Raw genomic sequence first — 18,109 nt, forward strand, 5'->3', positions numbered from 1 at the left:
GCAGGACCACAGGGCAATGCTGCTCCCGGTACACCACCACAAGGGGGCGCCCTGCCCATGTCTTCTCCTGTTGAAGGCGTGTTTTACTTTTCCTCCCCCAGGGCGTCGGGTGGAACACAGCTCAACTGTCCTTTCCCACAGTTTCTTTCTGTCCAAATGAGGCTATTTCCATACTGTATCCGTCACTAACTCCAGGTCTGAAAAAAGCAAAACTCCTTGAAGGAAGCTGCTGTACCGTGAATAAACAAAGCATGTTTGATAGTAGGAACCAGATTCTCTTTGCTGGGGCAGTAAAAGAAAGGATTGGCTTAAAGAAAAGCTAACAGAAAGCTTCAGGTTTCAGTTACTGAGAATGTGGTCTTATAATTAAACAGAATTTGGTGTCCATGATCAGAGCATATAATAGAAATTTTCTTCAGAAATGGAATCATCCAAGCCGTGTTTTAGCTCTCAGGGTAAAGCTGAGGACTCATGGGCTCATTTTCTTTCTTTCTGTGTCATCTGACAAGAGTAGCAAAGGGATTGGGGTATGCTGTCACAGGACAAAGGATTCTGTTCAGTGTTGACAAGTGACCCGGGACTTGTAGGAAAAGTGATTCCTGTCCAGCCTCTGACACGTCTGGGTATGAGTGTGTGATAGCCCCATTGAAACAGGCATCTTTGAGAATGTGTTTCACAGAAACACCTCCACTCCGTCTGAGAGAATCCATAGCATTTAAAATGCCTGACAATGTGAGAGGGCAGAGACAATACACCTCAGTGGTCACTTTAGAATCTGTCGGCTCTGCCTCGGTTCCTGTGGGAGGCAGCTTTGCCCCACCAGCCTACCTCCAGCAGTGCCCAGTGGGACACTGGCCATCAAAACAGCCCCCTGAAGGCCTGCAATGACTCATCAGCAGAAAGAAGAAAATGTGGCAGAAAACTTCAGGGCTCGGGGCGGGCAGGGGTCGGGGGTGGTGGTTTGGGAAGTTAAAATACGACTCAGGAAATCCTGAGGCTCCAGATGAGGCTCAAGGGAGAAAATATAATGGGGGTCAAGGCAGAAGGTTACACTGTGGCAGTAATCGAGCTTAAATGCACGGTATGTTTAATTTCCTTGACAGCTTTAATTTGCTGGTTTAAATCTAGCAAGTGTCTGGGGAAGCAAGGCACCCTACTCTCCCAGTCTGCTGGAGCCACTTTATTTTCTTTGCAAAAGACAAGATGCCTAGGAGCACCAAGAAGGCAAATTTGGGAATAAAATGTATACATTTTTGATAATCTCCCCAGGTAACTGTGACATGAAGCCTGGAGGGAGGAACTCCCCTACACGCCTATAAACCAGCACTGTAGTACAGGTTGCACCTTAAGAGGGGTTAGCTTAAAGCAGAATTTGAGAAGGTTTGGTAAGCAAGACGAAGGGCCAGGAATGGTGAGAGGGGTCATGTCTAAGCAGACATCAGTTGCATCAGACTGGCTCTGGCTGGACAAAGTTATTTTATGTGTACGGACACTTGCTGGATTTTCATAAAGAAACCAAAAGGAAATCCATCTTCTGTATGCTCTTGTTAAAAGACAGCTGTTAGCACACTCATGTTTAGAGAAATAAAGTAAGACTTACCTTGTGGGTGGGATGTGTTCGTTTTCGACATCTGTCTTTGTATTTCTCATGCTCTGATCATGGCCCACCTGGGGGACTTTCAAGTTTCACTGATCCCTGGAAATATTGACTCCTGCCAAGCTATGTCCAGATGGGCAAGAAGGGCTCGCTAAGGGACTTCGGGGAACTGTAGCAGGGCAGCTCAGCTCTTTTTAAAAAACTTCTATTGGAGTATAGCTGATTCACAATGGTGTCTTCATTTTAGGTGTATAGCAAAGTGATTTAGTCACACACATGTTCATTCTTTCTCAGATTCTGTTCTCATGTAGTGTATCACAGAATATTGAGTAGAGTTCCCTGTGCCATACATGAGGTCCTTGTTGGTTATCTACCATATATATTGATAGTAGTATGTGTATGTTAATCCCAACCTCCGGATTTATCCCTCCCCTCTCCCACGTTTCCCCTTTAGTAACCATGTTTGTTTTTGATTTTTGTAAGTCTGGTTCAGTTTTGCTAATAAGCTCATTTGTATCATTTTTGAAGATTAGATTCCAAATGAGTGATACCATCTCATATTTGTCTTTCTTTGTTGGACTGACTTCACTTAATATGGTAATCTCTAGGTCCATCCACGTTTCATTTCTGTAAATGGCCTTACTTTGTTCTCTTTTATGGCTGAGTAATGTTCCATTGTTAGACTTCCCTGGTGGCTCAGATGGTAAAGCATCTGCGAAGGGGATGACAGAAGATGAGATGGTTGGATGGCATCACCAACTCAATGGACATAGGTTTGGGTAGACTCCGGCAGTTGGTGATGGACAGGGAGGCCTGGCATGCTGCGATTCATGGGTTGCAAAGAGTCAGACACGACTAAGTGACTGAACTGACAATGTGGGAGACCCAGGTTCAATCCCTGGGTTGGGAAAATCTCCTGGAGAAGGAAATGGCAACCCACTCTAGTATTCTTGCCTGGAAAATCCCATGGACGGGGGAACCTGGTAGGCTACAGTCCACAGAGTCACAAAGAGTTGGACACGACTAAGCAACTTCACTCACTCACTCAATATTCCATTGTACACATGTACCACATCTTCTTTATCCATCCCTCTGGTAATGGACATCTATCTAGGCTGCTCCCACATCTTGGCTATTGTGAAAGACGCCACAGTGAAAACTGGGCTGCATGATCGTTTCTAATGCCAGGTGTGTGCATACGTATGTGGATGTGCATACTTACGTTCCACTACCGCCCAGGTTTGCCCTGGGTGCCTCCAGGGGAAGAGGCACACCGAGTGAATGCCATCAGGAGATCATGTGGAGGCATTTGCACTCATTTGTTTCTGGTATGTTTCTCCTCCCTCTTCTCTCTGCCTCACCCTGCCCTCAATCTGTTTGCTTAGGCAGATGATGATTGATAAATCAACACAGTTGAACAATGCAAGGGTCAGCACCACTTCCCAAATAATAAAAAATCTGCCTATAACTTTACAGTGTGCCCATCACTTGACACACATGTGGTTGGTTAAATCTGGATTCAGTCAGTTGTGGATCTCGTAGTACTGTTGTTTAGTTGCTAAGTAGTGCCCAACTTAGTTGCTAAGTAGTGCCCAATTCTGTTGCAAGCCCGTAGCCCACCAGGCTCCTCTGTCCATGGCATTTCCCAGGCAAGAATACTGGAGTGTGTTGCCATTTCCTAGTCCAGGGGATCTTCCTGCCCCAGGGATCGAACCTGCATCTCCTGCATTGGCAGGTGGAATCTCTTACCACTGAGCCACTTGGGAAGCCCCTTGTAGTACTGTACTATGCAACTGTTAAAAAAAAAAAAAAACCACATATATATGAACCTGGGCAACTCAAACCCATTATTCAAAGAACAACTGTCGTTTTTCCTAAGCGTGTTCTCACTGACAGCAAGGAGGAAAGGCATTATTGATTTTAAAAAGATACTTGTATTAATTCTCCCGTAAAATTTGAGTCAGTTGTGGTATAACTGCTAACAAAAATTATATTAAGAGTAAAGATCATCTTTACAAGTAAGTGGGCTTATAATTAGTTCACAAGAACAGTGCCTTTAAATACCTAATAATAACTTACAGCCAGGTCATTGTCTAGCCAAACTATCTCTCTATCCCTTTTTTCTCTCGAGAGTGGAGGTGGTAGCCTTTCTCTTCCACCTGCGGTTCTCCTAGGAAATATTTCAGTCCGCCTGCTGCACTGAGTGTCTATGCCAAACCAGCCGTCACCAAAGTCACGTCCCTTGAAAACAAATGGGGTGATGTCATAAGCTGCATTTGCTTTTGCATAAAAATAAACTGACATAATTTGATCAGGTCTTTCCAATTTAAAAGGACATGAAAATAGTCTGCTGAATGAGGCCACATGCGGTAATATGGACTTGAGCACATCACTAATATCAGCAGAAAGCATTTAATCTACTTAACTGCTTGCCCATGAGAAGAAATAAAAGACCTTAACTCTTACTGGATAGAAGCTTATTACGTAATTAGAGCTAGTTAGCTCTTTAGTCTTTTTTTACATTTCAAGTTCTCCCATTGGAATGACCAGAGGAAATGTTATCTGCATGCTAATCCCAGTTCTTAGTCTCCTGGAGGCATGCAAGATCTTCCCATGAGCATCAAAAATTCGATGATGCTTACCTATCTGGTAGTGTTTTAGAGATTTTCCAAATAACTGAGAGAAACGAACTTTCATCACAGTTAAAATATTTAATGACAAAATTAGAGTTTGCTGTAATAATGAATCACAGAGCAGGTGTGTTACTCATCTCTGAAAGGAACAAAAATTATGTGTGACATCTTAGAGAACTTCTGAAGAATTAGTAACTGTACAACAGACATTAGCAGTGTTACAATTCTAAAAACTGAAAGCGAAACCTATCTTTAATATTGTTTATTGAGGGCATTCTGTATAAGTATTTTTACATAAATGCACAATTGTTAGCCACAAAAGTAGTATTAAGACAGATTTCACTGAAATTTTAAGTCTAACACATAATCTTTATTTTTTTTTTTTTCAGAGCTTAGAAAAAGTTAACTACTGCTCTTGTTACATTTTACAAATACATTCATTAATATGAAACATTAACCTGAATCACTACTTCCTGTACATAGGTATCTAACGGTACTAGGGAAGAATACTCCAGCTACATCCAGGAAGAAGTGAGAACACTGGGAAGACTCTCTTCTTTATTGGTTGTCAGTACAGTCTAAGAAATCCTTCACAGAAATGTATTTCCAAAACTCAGTGGTGAGGTGCAGAAATGAAACAAAGAAATTAAATGTCTTTTAGCAAGCCGATGAATTGGTCCCAAATGAATTGGTACCACATAATGTGAGTCATTTTAGCAATTTCCTCTAGGTTAGATTGTATTAATACTTTGTATTGAAGCACCTTCTACAAAAGTATCCCAAAGAACCTCATGTGTGTCACCACAAGGCTTGCTTTTCTGCAAAGTCAGGAGGTCTAGAAGGGACTGGGGCCCTCTCTGCGGGTGGAGGCCTAGGCAGGACTTGGACACAGGGAGGTCAAGGGCATGACCACAGCCTGGAGGCAAATCAATGGAGGAAGCTAGTAATGGTGCAGATAGACTTTCTTCCAATCAGGATGTCTTCCAAAAGACTGAAGTTTAAAAGGATAAACAGAGAGTGAGCAAAGAGGGGAAGATGTGGACTACTTGTGTTTATGAAGGATAACTCTCACAAGTTTACCAGAGAGGAAAAAAAAAATCTCACATTTCACAGTATGCTTATGACCTCACCCTCTGCTACTTTAGAAGCAGCTTCACAAAAAATACTTGGCAACAAATTTTATTTTTGCGTTTGGCTGATTGTCAGGGGTTTGAGATTTACTCTTCTAATTATTTATATCAACTATCTATCTCTGAAGCTAGGATTCAATTTGGGAAGATGTATATGTGTGCCTACGCATGCTTTTACTAAATGGAGGTCTGCAAAGAAAACCTATTTGGTGTGATATTTTCAGCTTTTCTTAGAAATTATAAATGCTTCTAATAGTACTCACCAGATAATAAGTTCCTTGCTGCTTTTAAGTTTTAAGACACCAAAAGAAAAGTACAAAATATTATAGTAAACTTATATAGTTTACCCTATAAATTCTACAGAGAGTTTCCTTGAACTGGATCATCTCTCTAAGAGGATTCAGAAATTCTTCTCTGGCAAATCTCATCTCCCTTTTGACACATACTGACTAAGATCATTTCCCCCACCAATAGTCTGATTTTCTATCTCCCTGGGAAAGCTTTAGCAGGAGAATTTAAGCTATTTAAATCAGCATAAATAATCCCAAAGTCATCCTATGCTGCTATGTAGAAGCTATAATACACATGGCCTCAGTCGGCTCAATAGGTAGGAAGGAATAGAAAGGGTCCTGATGATCCAGGCAGCTTAAAAATCAATGCATCACAGCGGGAGGCTGAGAATGTATCTGGGATGTGCAGCTTGCTTCCTTGTTTCAGAAAGACAAAGCACAGCTTTTATATTTAGCATTTTAACCCTCTAAGAAACCGAACTCTCAGATTGAAAATCTGGGTCCATGTTGAGTGATACAAAATCAGGGGCTGTAATGAACCAACTTCATTCATTCTGACTGCAATGTAAAGGCTTCAAGACTATACTGTTCTATGTCAGATGAGGCAAGTTGCAATTGCCATGAAATGCAATTTGTCAAGAAGCTTGCACTTTCAAATTACATTAAATAAATAGCAGTAACAACATCAAAGCCTCCAAAAATCAGATATTGAGAACTGAAGGCCATTTCCTAAGGACATCATGAGGGTGTCTCTAAACAGGTATGTCTTTGTGAAAAGAAAAAAGACTTTAAATGTATTATCTTTTCACATTATCATTTACACAGAACTTTATCTGGACAAATCAATTCTTGATAAAAATCCAAGCTCTTTTCAAAACCCGCTACCATAATTTGGGACAATGACAAAGAAATGTTCATGAATTCACATTAGTTTTTAAATAGGCTTTTACTTAGGTCTTTAATCTCAATTTTTTATCATTCATACGGTAATTCTAAATAATCAGCCTGGAAACAAGTAGTGGAAGAATTTAAACTGTAGCTCAGAAAGTAGATTTCTATCTGTGATTATTTGTTTTTTTGAATGCTGGTGATGGCTCATGCAGAAAATTACCACACAAAAAGCAAAATCAAAGACTGCTGTTTCTCCTGATAAATCCAATTGTTTTCCATAATACAGATTTATGTCTCAGGATATAGAATCTTAACCTTCAAATTAAGAGTAGCTAAGAGCCTGAGTGAAACCAACCTGCTTGACTTTTATTTCCAACCAGGAACAATAGCATCTGATGTCACATTAAAATGTCTTCCTGCTTAATATCAGGAAAAAAAAAATACAGCTTAGACCTAGCTCAATATATTATTTGGTCCAAATTTCATATTCAAACTACCAAAAAAAAACCCAAAAAAAAAACCCTTAAAAAAACACACACATACGAACACACGCATACACACAGTCAGAAAAAAATGAAGCTGATACTATGCAGCATTTCTTAGCAAGATTATTAGGGAAATGTATTAATATAAACACACCATCTTTTCTCTCATATTAACATCTGAAAAGGAAAAACAATCTAAATGTCCATATTTTGGTGGGGGTTGAGGGCTGGAGAAGCAAGCGGAGGTCCGGAGTTTCTTGTAAAAACTGCTGAACAAACTTCAGTTTCTCTTAAGAGGTCTCTGGGAGAGGCAGTTTCTCAACATTTGTGCTTCATGGCAAGCTAAGGAGAGAAAGGGACAAATGTGAGATGTTATCAGCAGTGGGCTTGTTGGCGCAGGTGTCCAGGGCGGGTGGTGCTCTATGGTATTCCTTCCTGCCACTGAAGGAACAACCGGAAGAGGCAAAGGACAGGCAGAATGAGCGGCCCACCCTAGCATAGCAACAAAGGCGTCTGGGCTTCCAGGCTACTAGTTATCCAGGAAGACCTCTCTTCAGTTTTAAGTATTTACTGACATCTCAAAGTATTACAAATCACCAACTGTAGAGAAACAATCTGCAATAATCCACGTAATATCCTGGACGTTCAACCAGGTTCAAGGCACTTGACAATTAAGACTACGTAACCAACCAGGACTGAACAATAGATCAAATTCAAACCTTGACTTGCTGCTCCCTCTGGTATGTGAAAAATGTGCTTCATTGAAATGTTAGATCTTTATAAATGGAAACACCAAATACCACTGTATCATTAAATAGTTTCCCAAGCCCAGCTGGAGCCCATGATGGTGTATTTAAGGAAATGTATGCAGGTACAAAACATAAAATTAAGTCTGACACTGCCTTCCTTAGCCAGATCCTTTCCAAGGAGCCGGTACACTGATGTGAAGCAGGAGGCAGGATAGAGGCTGAATTGTGGTTCCTTGGGTGGCTACAGAGTTTGATATTAGGGATTGATCCCTTAAGTTGGAGCTGGACTGGAGGTAGTTACATTGTTAAATTAATCTCTACCTGGGGGCTTCCCTGGTGGCTCAGATGGTAAAGTATCTGCCTGCAATGCGGGAGACCCACATTCGATCCCTGGATCGGGACGATCCCCTGGAGAAGGGAATGGCAACCCACTGCAGTATTTTTGCCTGGAGCATCCCATGGACAGAGGAGCCTGGTGAGCTACAGTCCATGGGATGGCAAAGAGTTGGACACTACTGAGCAACTACCCCACAGTCTCTACTTCAGCTCAGAGAGCTTCAGGTACCTGTGTCTGGTGAAGCCAGCCTAAGTGAAGCCCCTAGGGACCTTTTGCAGTGCTGATACCAACAGCACATCAACCACCAGTGTTTGTGAAGCCCTGAGTGTGTCCAGACTGCCGTGCTAAGTGTTGTGGGTTCTTGCCAAGAAGATGGCAGAGGCTCCTAACTCCTGACCTCCACGAGTTGATAGTCCAGGAAATATGGTGGGTAGAAATGGCAAACCCAGGACTCTTCTTCTGATCCGTCCCACTTCCCAGCCACCTTCTGAGCCCCTCCACTGTAAGGTCTCCACTTCTTGCTCTGTCTCTAGTTTTAATACATTATTTAGCAACGCAAATCATTCAAATCAACACAGAGCCGTTAAGTGTTGTGCATAATGAAAACCAACCATAAATATTTGATCAGAGCTGCTGTCTTGCTGTTCACTGAGCGATTAACCTTCAGCTAATGGGCTTGTGCCAATTTACTCATCCATCCATCCTCAGCAGCGAGCGTGCTGCTACTCACACCAGCCCGGTTACCTCTCCCGTGCAGCTGGGGTTGGCGCTAAGGGGAGCCCCAGCCGGCTGGGGCGTGCTCAGTTTCACAGAAATACAGCTGGTTTGGACGTTTTGCTATGTGAGATATTTCTGCAGAAAGTGGCATCACTTCCATTCTACCTCATTTGGGTTTTTTTCTTTAATTTCCTGGGAGTTAGAAACTTTAGAATATGGAAGGCAGGTGCTTTCCATAAGCACAGATGTGTTTATGACCTTTAGCGCTAAAGTCACAAGCGCTCTGTCCCTCAGTTTCCCTCGGGTCTGTGAACGTGAAAAGTGAAGTTGCTCAGTCGTGTCCAGCTCTTTGCGACCCCATGAACTATACAGTCCATGGAATTCTCCAGGCCAGGATACTGGAGTGGGTAGCCTTTCCCTTCTCCAGGGGATCTTTCCAACCTGGGGATCGAACCCAGGTCTCCCGTGTTGCAGGAGAATTCTTTACCAGCTGAGCCACAAGGGAAGCCCGTGTCTATAAATATCTCCAACTCAAATGCTTATGAATTAATGTAGAGAGTAAGTTAAAAATGTCCTTTTGCTATATTCTGTTTTCTTGTCTCATGGAAAGCTTTCTCTTTCAAAGCTGTGTAAATGACTCCATCTAAATAATGATAATAGTAATAATAGTAGAAAATATTGTTACTCATAAAGTCAAAGTGTTAGTCCCTCAATCATGTCCAACTCTTTGCAATCCCATGAACTGTAGCCCACCAGGCTCCTCTGTCCATGGGATTCTCCAGGCAAGAATACTGGAATGGGTAGCCATTCCCTTCTCCTGGGGATTGAACCCGGATGTCCTGTATTGCAGGCAGATTCTTTACCACCTGAGCCCCCAGGGAAGCCCATACAGGGGGATTCTTTAAGAGGCCTGGACTCTTGAGGTCCCTTCTGGCTCAGATGCGCAGGGAGCAGATGACTGGAGTAGGGACAGAGGCATCATTCCCTGCCAGGGAGGGAAATGCCACTCGCTCCCCCACAAATGTGGGCTTGTGCAGAACAGGGCAGATCACTGTTCTTTTCTGCGGGAAATGTCATCTGAGGATGCCTAGGTGTGGGTACCACTCTCGCCTGCTGACTCACCAGCCGAGGCGGGCATCAAAGCCCTGCACACACTGCACCGCTGTGCTTTTTGAAGTGGCAGAGAGTGACCAGGCCTGCTTTGTGGCTGAGCTGGACTTTCCTAAGGTCTGAGGCTGTGCCAAGCTCATAGCTCAGGAAGCAACCACACTTCCCCAAGCCAGGCTGAACAGAGCTGGGGGAAGAGAGGGGTCCAGAAGCATTTCCATCATCTCTACAGGAGACGAACACCCACGTATCTTGATGGCAGGGTCCTGCAAAAGTGATCCACGGTCTAATGTACCTGGGTAAGCCGAAAAAGCCAGAGATGCTCTTCTATTGCAATCTGTCCAGAAAGCGTGCCCTCCTCTCCAGCCAAGGTGGCATGTCCTTGTTCAATCAGGGAGCCCAGAGGAATGCTCACCCAGAACTGCCTTTCTTGTCAGGGCTCTGACATGAGCACTGTGTCCTGACTTCTAAACACAGCCTATCCTTTCTGAGTCAACACAGCCACGTTTGGGGTGGTGGAAGGCCTGGGTTCCACCTCTGAACTCTCCTCACCAGCAGGCCTGGAGGAGCCTCGGCCAGCAAAATGACATCTTCATGGTCAGCCTACGCCATGGGACAAATCAGGAGTCCTAGTCCCTGGAAAATAGCCACACCTTATCTAAGGAGGTCAACCTCCTCGTTAGGAATACTGCCAATGCCGGTGATTCATCAGCGCACATCCCCAGTTTTAGAAAACTGCAAGTCTGGTTATCATAGTGTCTCTCAACACTCCCTCAAGCACACTGACAGACACCAGCAGTGCCCCCACCCTTACGCCACTCACAGAAGGGGAAACCAAAGTACGTGGAGACTGCCCCCCTCCTGCGTCTTCTCCACGGAAGCAGGTAACTAGCTGGCGCAGTCCTCCCAGTGGTCAAAGCCAGAGACCCAGGTGCCTTTGGTGGTCTAATCAGTTTCTGTCTGACAGGTCCCCTTCTTAAGGGCTGCTCTGTGTTTAGAAAGTGTTGGCATTCAGCAGGAGGCCCTCCCACCCCACACTGGAGGGCACAGATCTTCACCATCGGTCCCTCCCCATCCCTGTGCTGGGGTCCTCAGTCACATTTCTCCAACCCCCCCGACAGTGCTCACCATGCGACAATGGATTAGAGCAGGCTCAGCAGAAACCATTTCTTATGGAAACAATTATAATTAATATCAATTAAGATGTATATGCACCAGGTACTGTGCTAACTGATTTATAGGTTTGAATGCATTCAATTCTCTCAACACTTTAGGAGAAAGCACTATTATTAGGTAGCAGTCCTTACTGATGAGGAAACAGGGGCTTAAAGAAATTAAGTCCCTGCCCAAGGCCACTGAGGTGGTAAACAGCAGATGTTAACCACATACCATACTGCCTTCCCAACCAACCACCTAGCTCACTCGGCCACAGTATCAGGGAAACCCAGTGAGCAGGGCCAAGAATTCTGGCCGTCTGCTTAGGTTATCCAACCCCAGGTCTGCATGACGTTCTCTGAGGTTGGTACTGACACGGATGACCTCCAGGTATTCTCTACTCTGCGTTAGGAAGAGCGATTTCACAGACTTCCTTGGTAACCTGGTTCATTGTCTAATCAGTAACCTTAACTCTTGTTTTAGCAGAATGTTGTCAGTGCACTGTTGAGTGTTCTTTTCTGTAGGACAAGATGAGAGAAGTGCTACAATGTCACCCCCTTCCCACAGTTGAAGACAATTAAAAAATAATTCCCTTTAGCCTTGAAATCAACACTGTTTACGTGTTCCCAGACCTTCACTGCCCTTCCCTCCCTTAAATCACTACAGTTGCTGTTGCTATAAATGCAGTTGGGTGGGAAATTCTAGCTTCTCCACTCCATCATCATTTCTCTATTATGAAGGCTGCAGAAGGGGGGAAGGGAACCATAATTCTGAGCTTGTTTCCTCTGTGACAGCCGTGACAAACCAGGCTCTGGCCCCCAGCAGGGCTGCAGCACAGTATGACGCTGTCGTGACACCACAAGACGGGTCTGTGCGAAGGGGCTGCAAGGGAAGGCGAGATGCAGCCACATGGATCTGGATCCACGGTGGGGCCTGGGCTTAAGCTTTGGGAAGGGGCCTGCCCAGCTCAGCTGGGGAGACAGTTCCTGTTACTTTCAGGTTGTCCATTTCTGTTTTCTCAGCAAAAGTGGGCTTTTCCTTTGAAGCAAATTCATTTTTTTCTTCCCCTAAAGGTCACCTGAAAATCCTATCTTGAAAGGCCAGATCATGTGTCTGACACGCTAACCATTATCAGCAGACGTTTCTGGAAACCTAAATTCAAATCACCAGCCAGAAAAGAACTGCCCTTTGATCCAAAGCACAAGAACAGTTATAAATCCTCTTTATCACCTGACCAACAGGGCCTCTCTTTCCCGTCGTTTGTGACTGCCTTAGATAGCTGGCTGCCAATAACAACTTCCCTTTCTGAAAGGCGCATCATCTCCAGTGCGTGTATGAATGTGCATACCTGGGGTGTGTGGGAAAGGTCATTCTCTGCACCCGGAGGCAGGTGGAAATTTTGCAGGCAGCTCTGTATCAGCCTTAGAGGTCCAAGGCCTCTCTGCAGGGGACACCAGCCCTGAGGTGCCCTGGGACCAGAGTTTGCTTTTTATATGGTAAAGAGATAAGAACACAGGATGCTAGGCTCATAACCAGAAAGGGACAGCATGGAAAAGTAAGCACAAGAGCCCACAGTCCTCTTTCAAGCCCTGGCCAACAGAGGAGGGATATTCTGAGACCTGCCACCCCCCAACCCCCACCTACATCCTGTTCCCTGAAACTAGAGCCTTAAACTTCTGGGTAGAACCTAAAGATGGTCCACAATTCCCAGAGATATGGGGTCAGAGTCAGGGACGAAGCCAGCAGAAAGGAGATAACCAAATACGTAAAAGAACTCTTCCACTGCACACACAACTTATGAAGTAGCAGAAGGAAATTGTACACAGGGGCGAAAAAAGGGAAAAAAGGCTCGATTTTGTACCTCATCATGGCAAACATTGGAGAAGGAAATGGCAACCCACTCCAGTATTCTCACCTCGAGAATCCCAGGGACATAGGAGCCTGGTGGGCTGCCGTCTATGGGGTCGCACAGAGTCGGACATGCCTGAAGTGACTTAGCAGCAGCAGCATGGCAAACATACTGATAGAAAGTTTTGGGCCCCGAAGCTCCCTGACCACCCAGAGCTGAGTGCTCCGCTCTGCGGAGAGACCCACCTTGTGTGCAGTTTCCGCAAACTGCTGGGCGCTGTTCTTCAAGTCCTCCGTCTTCTCTTCCGCACGGCCTAACCGCTCCCCGCGCTCGTTCAAGGCCTGGCTCGCTTTCTGTACGGCGCTGGTCACGCTGTCAGCCGCTGAATGGAGGATGCTGTTTCCTGAAAGAGGACAGCAAAAGCATCAGAAACGAACTTGGCTGACCTGTGATGACAGTATCCCTTCCGCGGGTGCTGCTAAGTCACTTCAGTCGTGTCCTACTCTTTGCACACCCCCATGTGTAGCCCGCCAGGCTCCTCTGTCCATGGGATTCTCCAGGCAAGAATGCTGGAGTGGGTTGCCATGCTCTCCTCCAGGGGATCTTCCCGACCCAGGGATTGAACCCAAGTCTCTTCTGTCTCCTGCATTGGCAGGCAGGTTCTTTACCACTAGCGCCGCCTGGGAAGCAAGCAAGGTGGGTCAGACTCTGGAAAGGCTTGGAGGGTCTATGAAATGGATTGGCTCGCCTTCTGCCTTGGTCTGACCGATGCACTTGGAGGAAGAATACCCACTGCCTGCAGGACCTGGGCAAGTGCTGAGGGCTTCTCTGCACGCTGATGCTGACAGCACTCTTTTCCATTCTGTTCTGTCTGGTGGGGCTCAGAAGGATGGGGTCCATCTGGATTTAGGAACTGATGGAAATCCTAACAAGTTCAGAGAGTGGGGCAAGTTCAGTGAGAACTATCTAGATTGTATGAGCATTTCCTCTTGAGCTGCGTTTAAGTGAATCACTACAGTTAAACTGGGGATCCTGAATGTCCCTAGATATGATGCTCTGTATTCCTTTCAACTCTTCCCTTCCATTCTACCCCTTCCTCCCTAAATGTATGGCCCCATGCAAGAAGCTGTGGGTCAGAGTTCACAGGAGGTATGTCAGTTCTCAACCTTGAATCGCGAGCCATGGCCTGGTTGGTTGGTCCTCTTTGCCTCTAATCTTAAGTATATGAAATACGGGGCCTCAGCCCTGCGCAGAGCCCGCAGGTAGAAAACTGAGGGCAACCTGTCCTGGAAGGGACTTAGCACTCCCAGACTCATGAGTGATGACACCGAGAAAGTTGAAAACATCATCACATTTCAGATGGTTATGCATCCCTGACATCCCACGTGTCAGGACTAGAAAAGAGAATTCAGCAGTGAAGAACTGGCAGATGCGTAACCCACTGAGACCTAGCAACTTGCAAAATTACAACCAAAGGAGATTTATAGCTGTATTTTGTTAACACCGAGTGGAAGATATTTAAATGGCACTTTATATAATAGCTTTATGTCTTTGAATAAGTTTATTACATCATTTAACTTTGTATCTGGGATGGATACATTGAGCCACAGACAGCTTTTAATAGAAATGTAATTTCCATGGGTCTCAACTGCAAAGGCTTCCTAATTTCTCCTCTGTGGGAACAGCCTGTGGTTTGTGGAAAAGGATCTCAGGCAAAGAAAGTGCCTGGCCTTGAGGAAGCACTTTGTAAATTGTTTTCCATTTTTCTTCTTTAGGGGTGGATTTCAAGGGCTTCCACCATGCACTAAGGGGAGGAGAATGGAGTTAACTTACTGCTACTCAGATGCATCACCCACCACAGGAGCCAAGATACGTCAGCACAGATTAGTAGGGACCAGAAGAGATGTGGCTCTGGAGAAACTGATTAAATACTGGGTTGGAATGGAAGGCTGAGGTCTTCAGAACAGATTTAAGAGGAGAAATCTGGTTTCCCTTTGCTTTCATATCCTGGTTATGATTATAGCCCTGGGCTTCCCTGGTGGCTCAGATGGTAATGCCTGCAACTGCATGAGACCTGGGTTCGATTCCTGGGCCAGCAGATCCCCTGGAGAAGGGAATGGCAACCCACTCCAGTATTCTTGTCTGGAGAACTCCACGGACAGAGAAGCCTGGCAGGCTATAGTCATGTGGTCACAAAGAGTCAGACAGAATTGAGTGACTAACACTTCCACCACTGCTTGATAGCTGAATAGTATTTTGCAATCAGAACGCATCTTTATGAATATTATCTCATTTGATTGTCACAAAAATTTTACTGAGAAGGCTGAGGCTAGGTGAGGTCCGGTGACTTCCATGAGATCAAATCACTAGGGAAGTGACATAATGAGCCCTAGAACCTGGTTTCCCAATGACTTTTCCTTATTCTCTACCTTCCTCTTTGCAGGTATGGCATCAGTCACAGAAAACCATCACTATGACAGAGTTGTGAGCAGACCAGCATAGACAGGTTGTGACAAGTTATTTCCCAAAGTAACACTTGACTGTTTCTGTCATAAAGATATTCTTTTTGGTAAATGAAGAGTTATCACCTAAGCTGCATTGCAAGCCAGGTGCTCCCTAGCAAGAACAGGCCAAAGAGATGGAATGAGAAGATGGAAAAAGAACTGAAGGTGCAGAGGGGTAGGGAAGGGGGCACAAGAAACTCTCCTTCCCTTCCTTCTTCCTTCTGCATGCCCACAGCTCAGCAACCAGAAGCTAGAGCAAAGATGGGGTGGGGCATAGCCAGGAACAGCTGCATTAAACCAAAGGGACTTTTAGAATTAGCTACCAAAAATTTGGTAGGGGGCTTCCCTGGTGGCTCGGATGGTAAAGAATCTGCTTGTAATTCAGGAGACCCAGGTTCAATCCCTGGATCGGGAAAATCCCCTGGAGAAGGGAATGGCAACCCACTCCAGTATTCTTGCCTGGAGAGTTCCATGGACATAGGAGCCTGACGGGCTACAGTCCATGGGGTCGCAAAGAGTTGGACACAACTGAGTGAATAACACTAGGCACCAAAAATTTAAGAGGGCATATAACCATATTGGATAGTTTTTTCCCATCAAACTGACCCTCGTGATGCCCTCAAAGTTAGACTTTTCTTGAATGAGTCTGCTCTGCATAAGCCATAGTGCTTTCCTGTCACGACTTCCTTAACTTTGTACAAGATATCGGGTCAACACTGCACCCAGTTTTATATGATACTGTTTAACCAGCAGGTCTTATAACTAAAAGAGAGCCAAATGCTGTCTTTATTATTCAGTGATGACACTGCTGACCACTATCAATAAATAAATCGACATTCAGTTATTTTCAGCCACAGGATGGATTTGAAAAGTCTCATCACCCCAGCTGAATGTCCTCTCCTGGCTTCAATTCTACCTGTATTCCAGGCTTGGTGAAGTCCCATCGCCTTTCTCTAGCTTCAAGTCAATTCCACTCTCAACTTCCTAAGAACTGTCTCTAACCTCCTTAGGTGACTGGTCAAGTACAGACATGGGCAATTCTTCCACCTCATTTCTTCACCTGTAGATGCAGTGGCTTCCAGGCTAGATTATCAGTTCCCCCAGGGCGCCCTTTGACCCTGCTGATCATACCCTACATCTTGAATCTTCCTCCTCCAGGTGTCCTGAATCTTCAGCCTTCCTCCTCCTGCTCTCTTACTCTTCCCTCTGAGGACTTGTGAATGCTATAACCCCAGGGTTCTGTCCTTGGCCCTCTTCTCTTTCTCTTTCTGCAGACTCTCCCTGGGACAAGTTTACTCAGCTCACAGCTTCAATGACCAAATTTCTGTGCTGTTTCTTTCCTCCTAGGTTGTGCTGCTGAGACTCCAGATCCACGTTTTCTTACCAGGCAACTCCAGGTGAGTCACCCAAAGTCGTCTTGAATTTTGTTGTCTACACCTGACCCCATTATCACACCTGTTTTCCCTTTGGGGTCCCCTGCTCAGTCAGTAACCCCGCTATTCTGCCCAGTGTACTCCTCAAATCCGAAATCTGGGAGTTGAGTCCGGATTTCTCCTTTGCTTTCACCACACACAGCTAAAGGTCATTTGCTGTCCAGCTTGCTGCTCTCAGCCCTCTTTGCTGTCTTCCTTATCTTTGCATATTGATCCAGTCCCTCTCGCCTTTGGAATTACAGCAACAGCCTTCTCTCCTTAGGTAACCCCACACCTTTTCTGATCCATCTTCCACACATTTCTACTGAAATTTTTAAAAAGGCAAATTTGTTACCATCTTCTCACTGATTCCAAGATAAAAATGAGACCTCTGCCCTGCTGATCTCTTTCAGCTCATCTCTTAGAATCTCATTCATTTTTTCTCCTATCTAGCAATCTCCAATCCCATGCCTTGCCAAGTTACCTAAATTTTCACAGATGTATCATGCATCTTTTACCTGTATGCTTTTGTGCTTACTGCTTCCGCTGCTTCTCATCTTAGCCTTCCCACTTACTTCTGTGTGCTTCAATACACTTCAGAGCTCTTTCCTAGGAAACTTGTCATGTCTAGCCCACTCTAAATCATTGTTGCCCCCAAAATACACATTATAAGACTTTGTCTATTTCAAATGGTGCATTTATTATAATGCATGTAATTGCTGGGTATCTACTGTGAGATCCTTGAAGCAGGGGCCTTTCTCACTTCTGTATTCACAGAATATAGGAGACACTCAAAAATGCTGGCTGACTTACAGCAGGAAAAATATATCACCCTTCTAATGATTTCTCCATGGCTTAGCAGAAGCTTGGACACATGATTGATGCTGTTACATGATCTAACTAGGTCCTAAAATCCTAAACTTGCCAAATGACTAAGGATTTAGTCTGTGTCTAATACAGCCAACTATCTCATCTAGAGGTGGTGTCAAGAGTTCAGTGAATTAAGTCAACAACAAAATGCAAAAAGGGGAATGCTTCTGCTATAGTTTATATAAAAAAATATGTTGTTACCAGCTTTAAAATAAACAACTATAAGGTATAAAAATAGCAATAGCTTTTAAATCCAATGCAAAAGTAACAGTTGACTGAATACTTACTATGCTCTATGCACTTACTAAAATCTGTTCCTCACAACAACCTTACATGACGGCACATTATTGATCCTATTTTTATAGATGGGAGCACCAATGGAC

The 18,109-nt window shown here is 44.6% G+C and overlaps 1 protein-coding gene across 2 annotated transcripts in view; it reads right to left on the reverse strand.

Annotated features, from left to right (window-relative positions):
* Nucleotides 1–4,288: 4,288 nt before the first annotated feature.
* The window catches only part of STXBP6 (syntaxin binding protein 6), a 272,449-nt gene continuing 258,628 nt past the window's right edge, over nt 4,289–18,109 (reverse strand). For both annotated transcript variants that reach the window (XM_019983776.2, XM_019983777.2), the window contains 2 exons: nt 13,186–13,343; nt 4,289–7,368 (listed from right to left, as the gene is read on the reverse strand). In XM_019983776.2, coding sequence (XP_019839335.1) covers nt 7,345–7,368; nt 13,186–13,343 — 182 coding nt within the window. In that variant the 3' untranslated portion in view covers nt 4,289–7,344. The remainder of the gene's footprint in view (nt 7,369–13,185; nt 13,344–18,109) is intronic.

The sequence above is a fragment of the Bos indicus genome, chromosome 21 (genome assembly GCF_029378745.1).
Source record: "Bos indicus isolate NIAB-ARS_2022 breed Sahiwal x Tharparkar chromosome 21, NIAB-ARS_B.indTharparkar_mat_pri_1.0, whole genome shotgun sequence".
In the NCBI taxonomy this organism is placed as follows: domain Eukaryota; kingdom Metazoa; phylum Chordata; class Mammalia; order Artiodactyla; family Bovidae; genus Bos; species Bos indicus.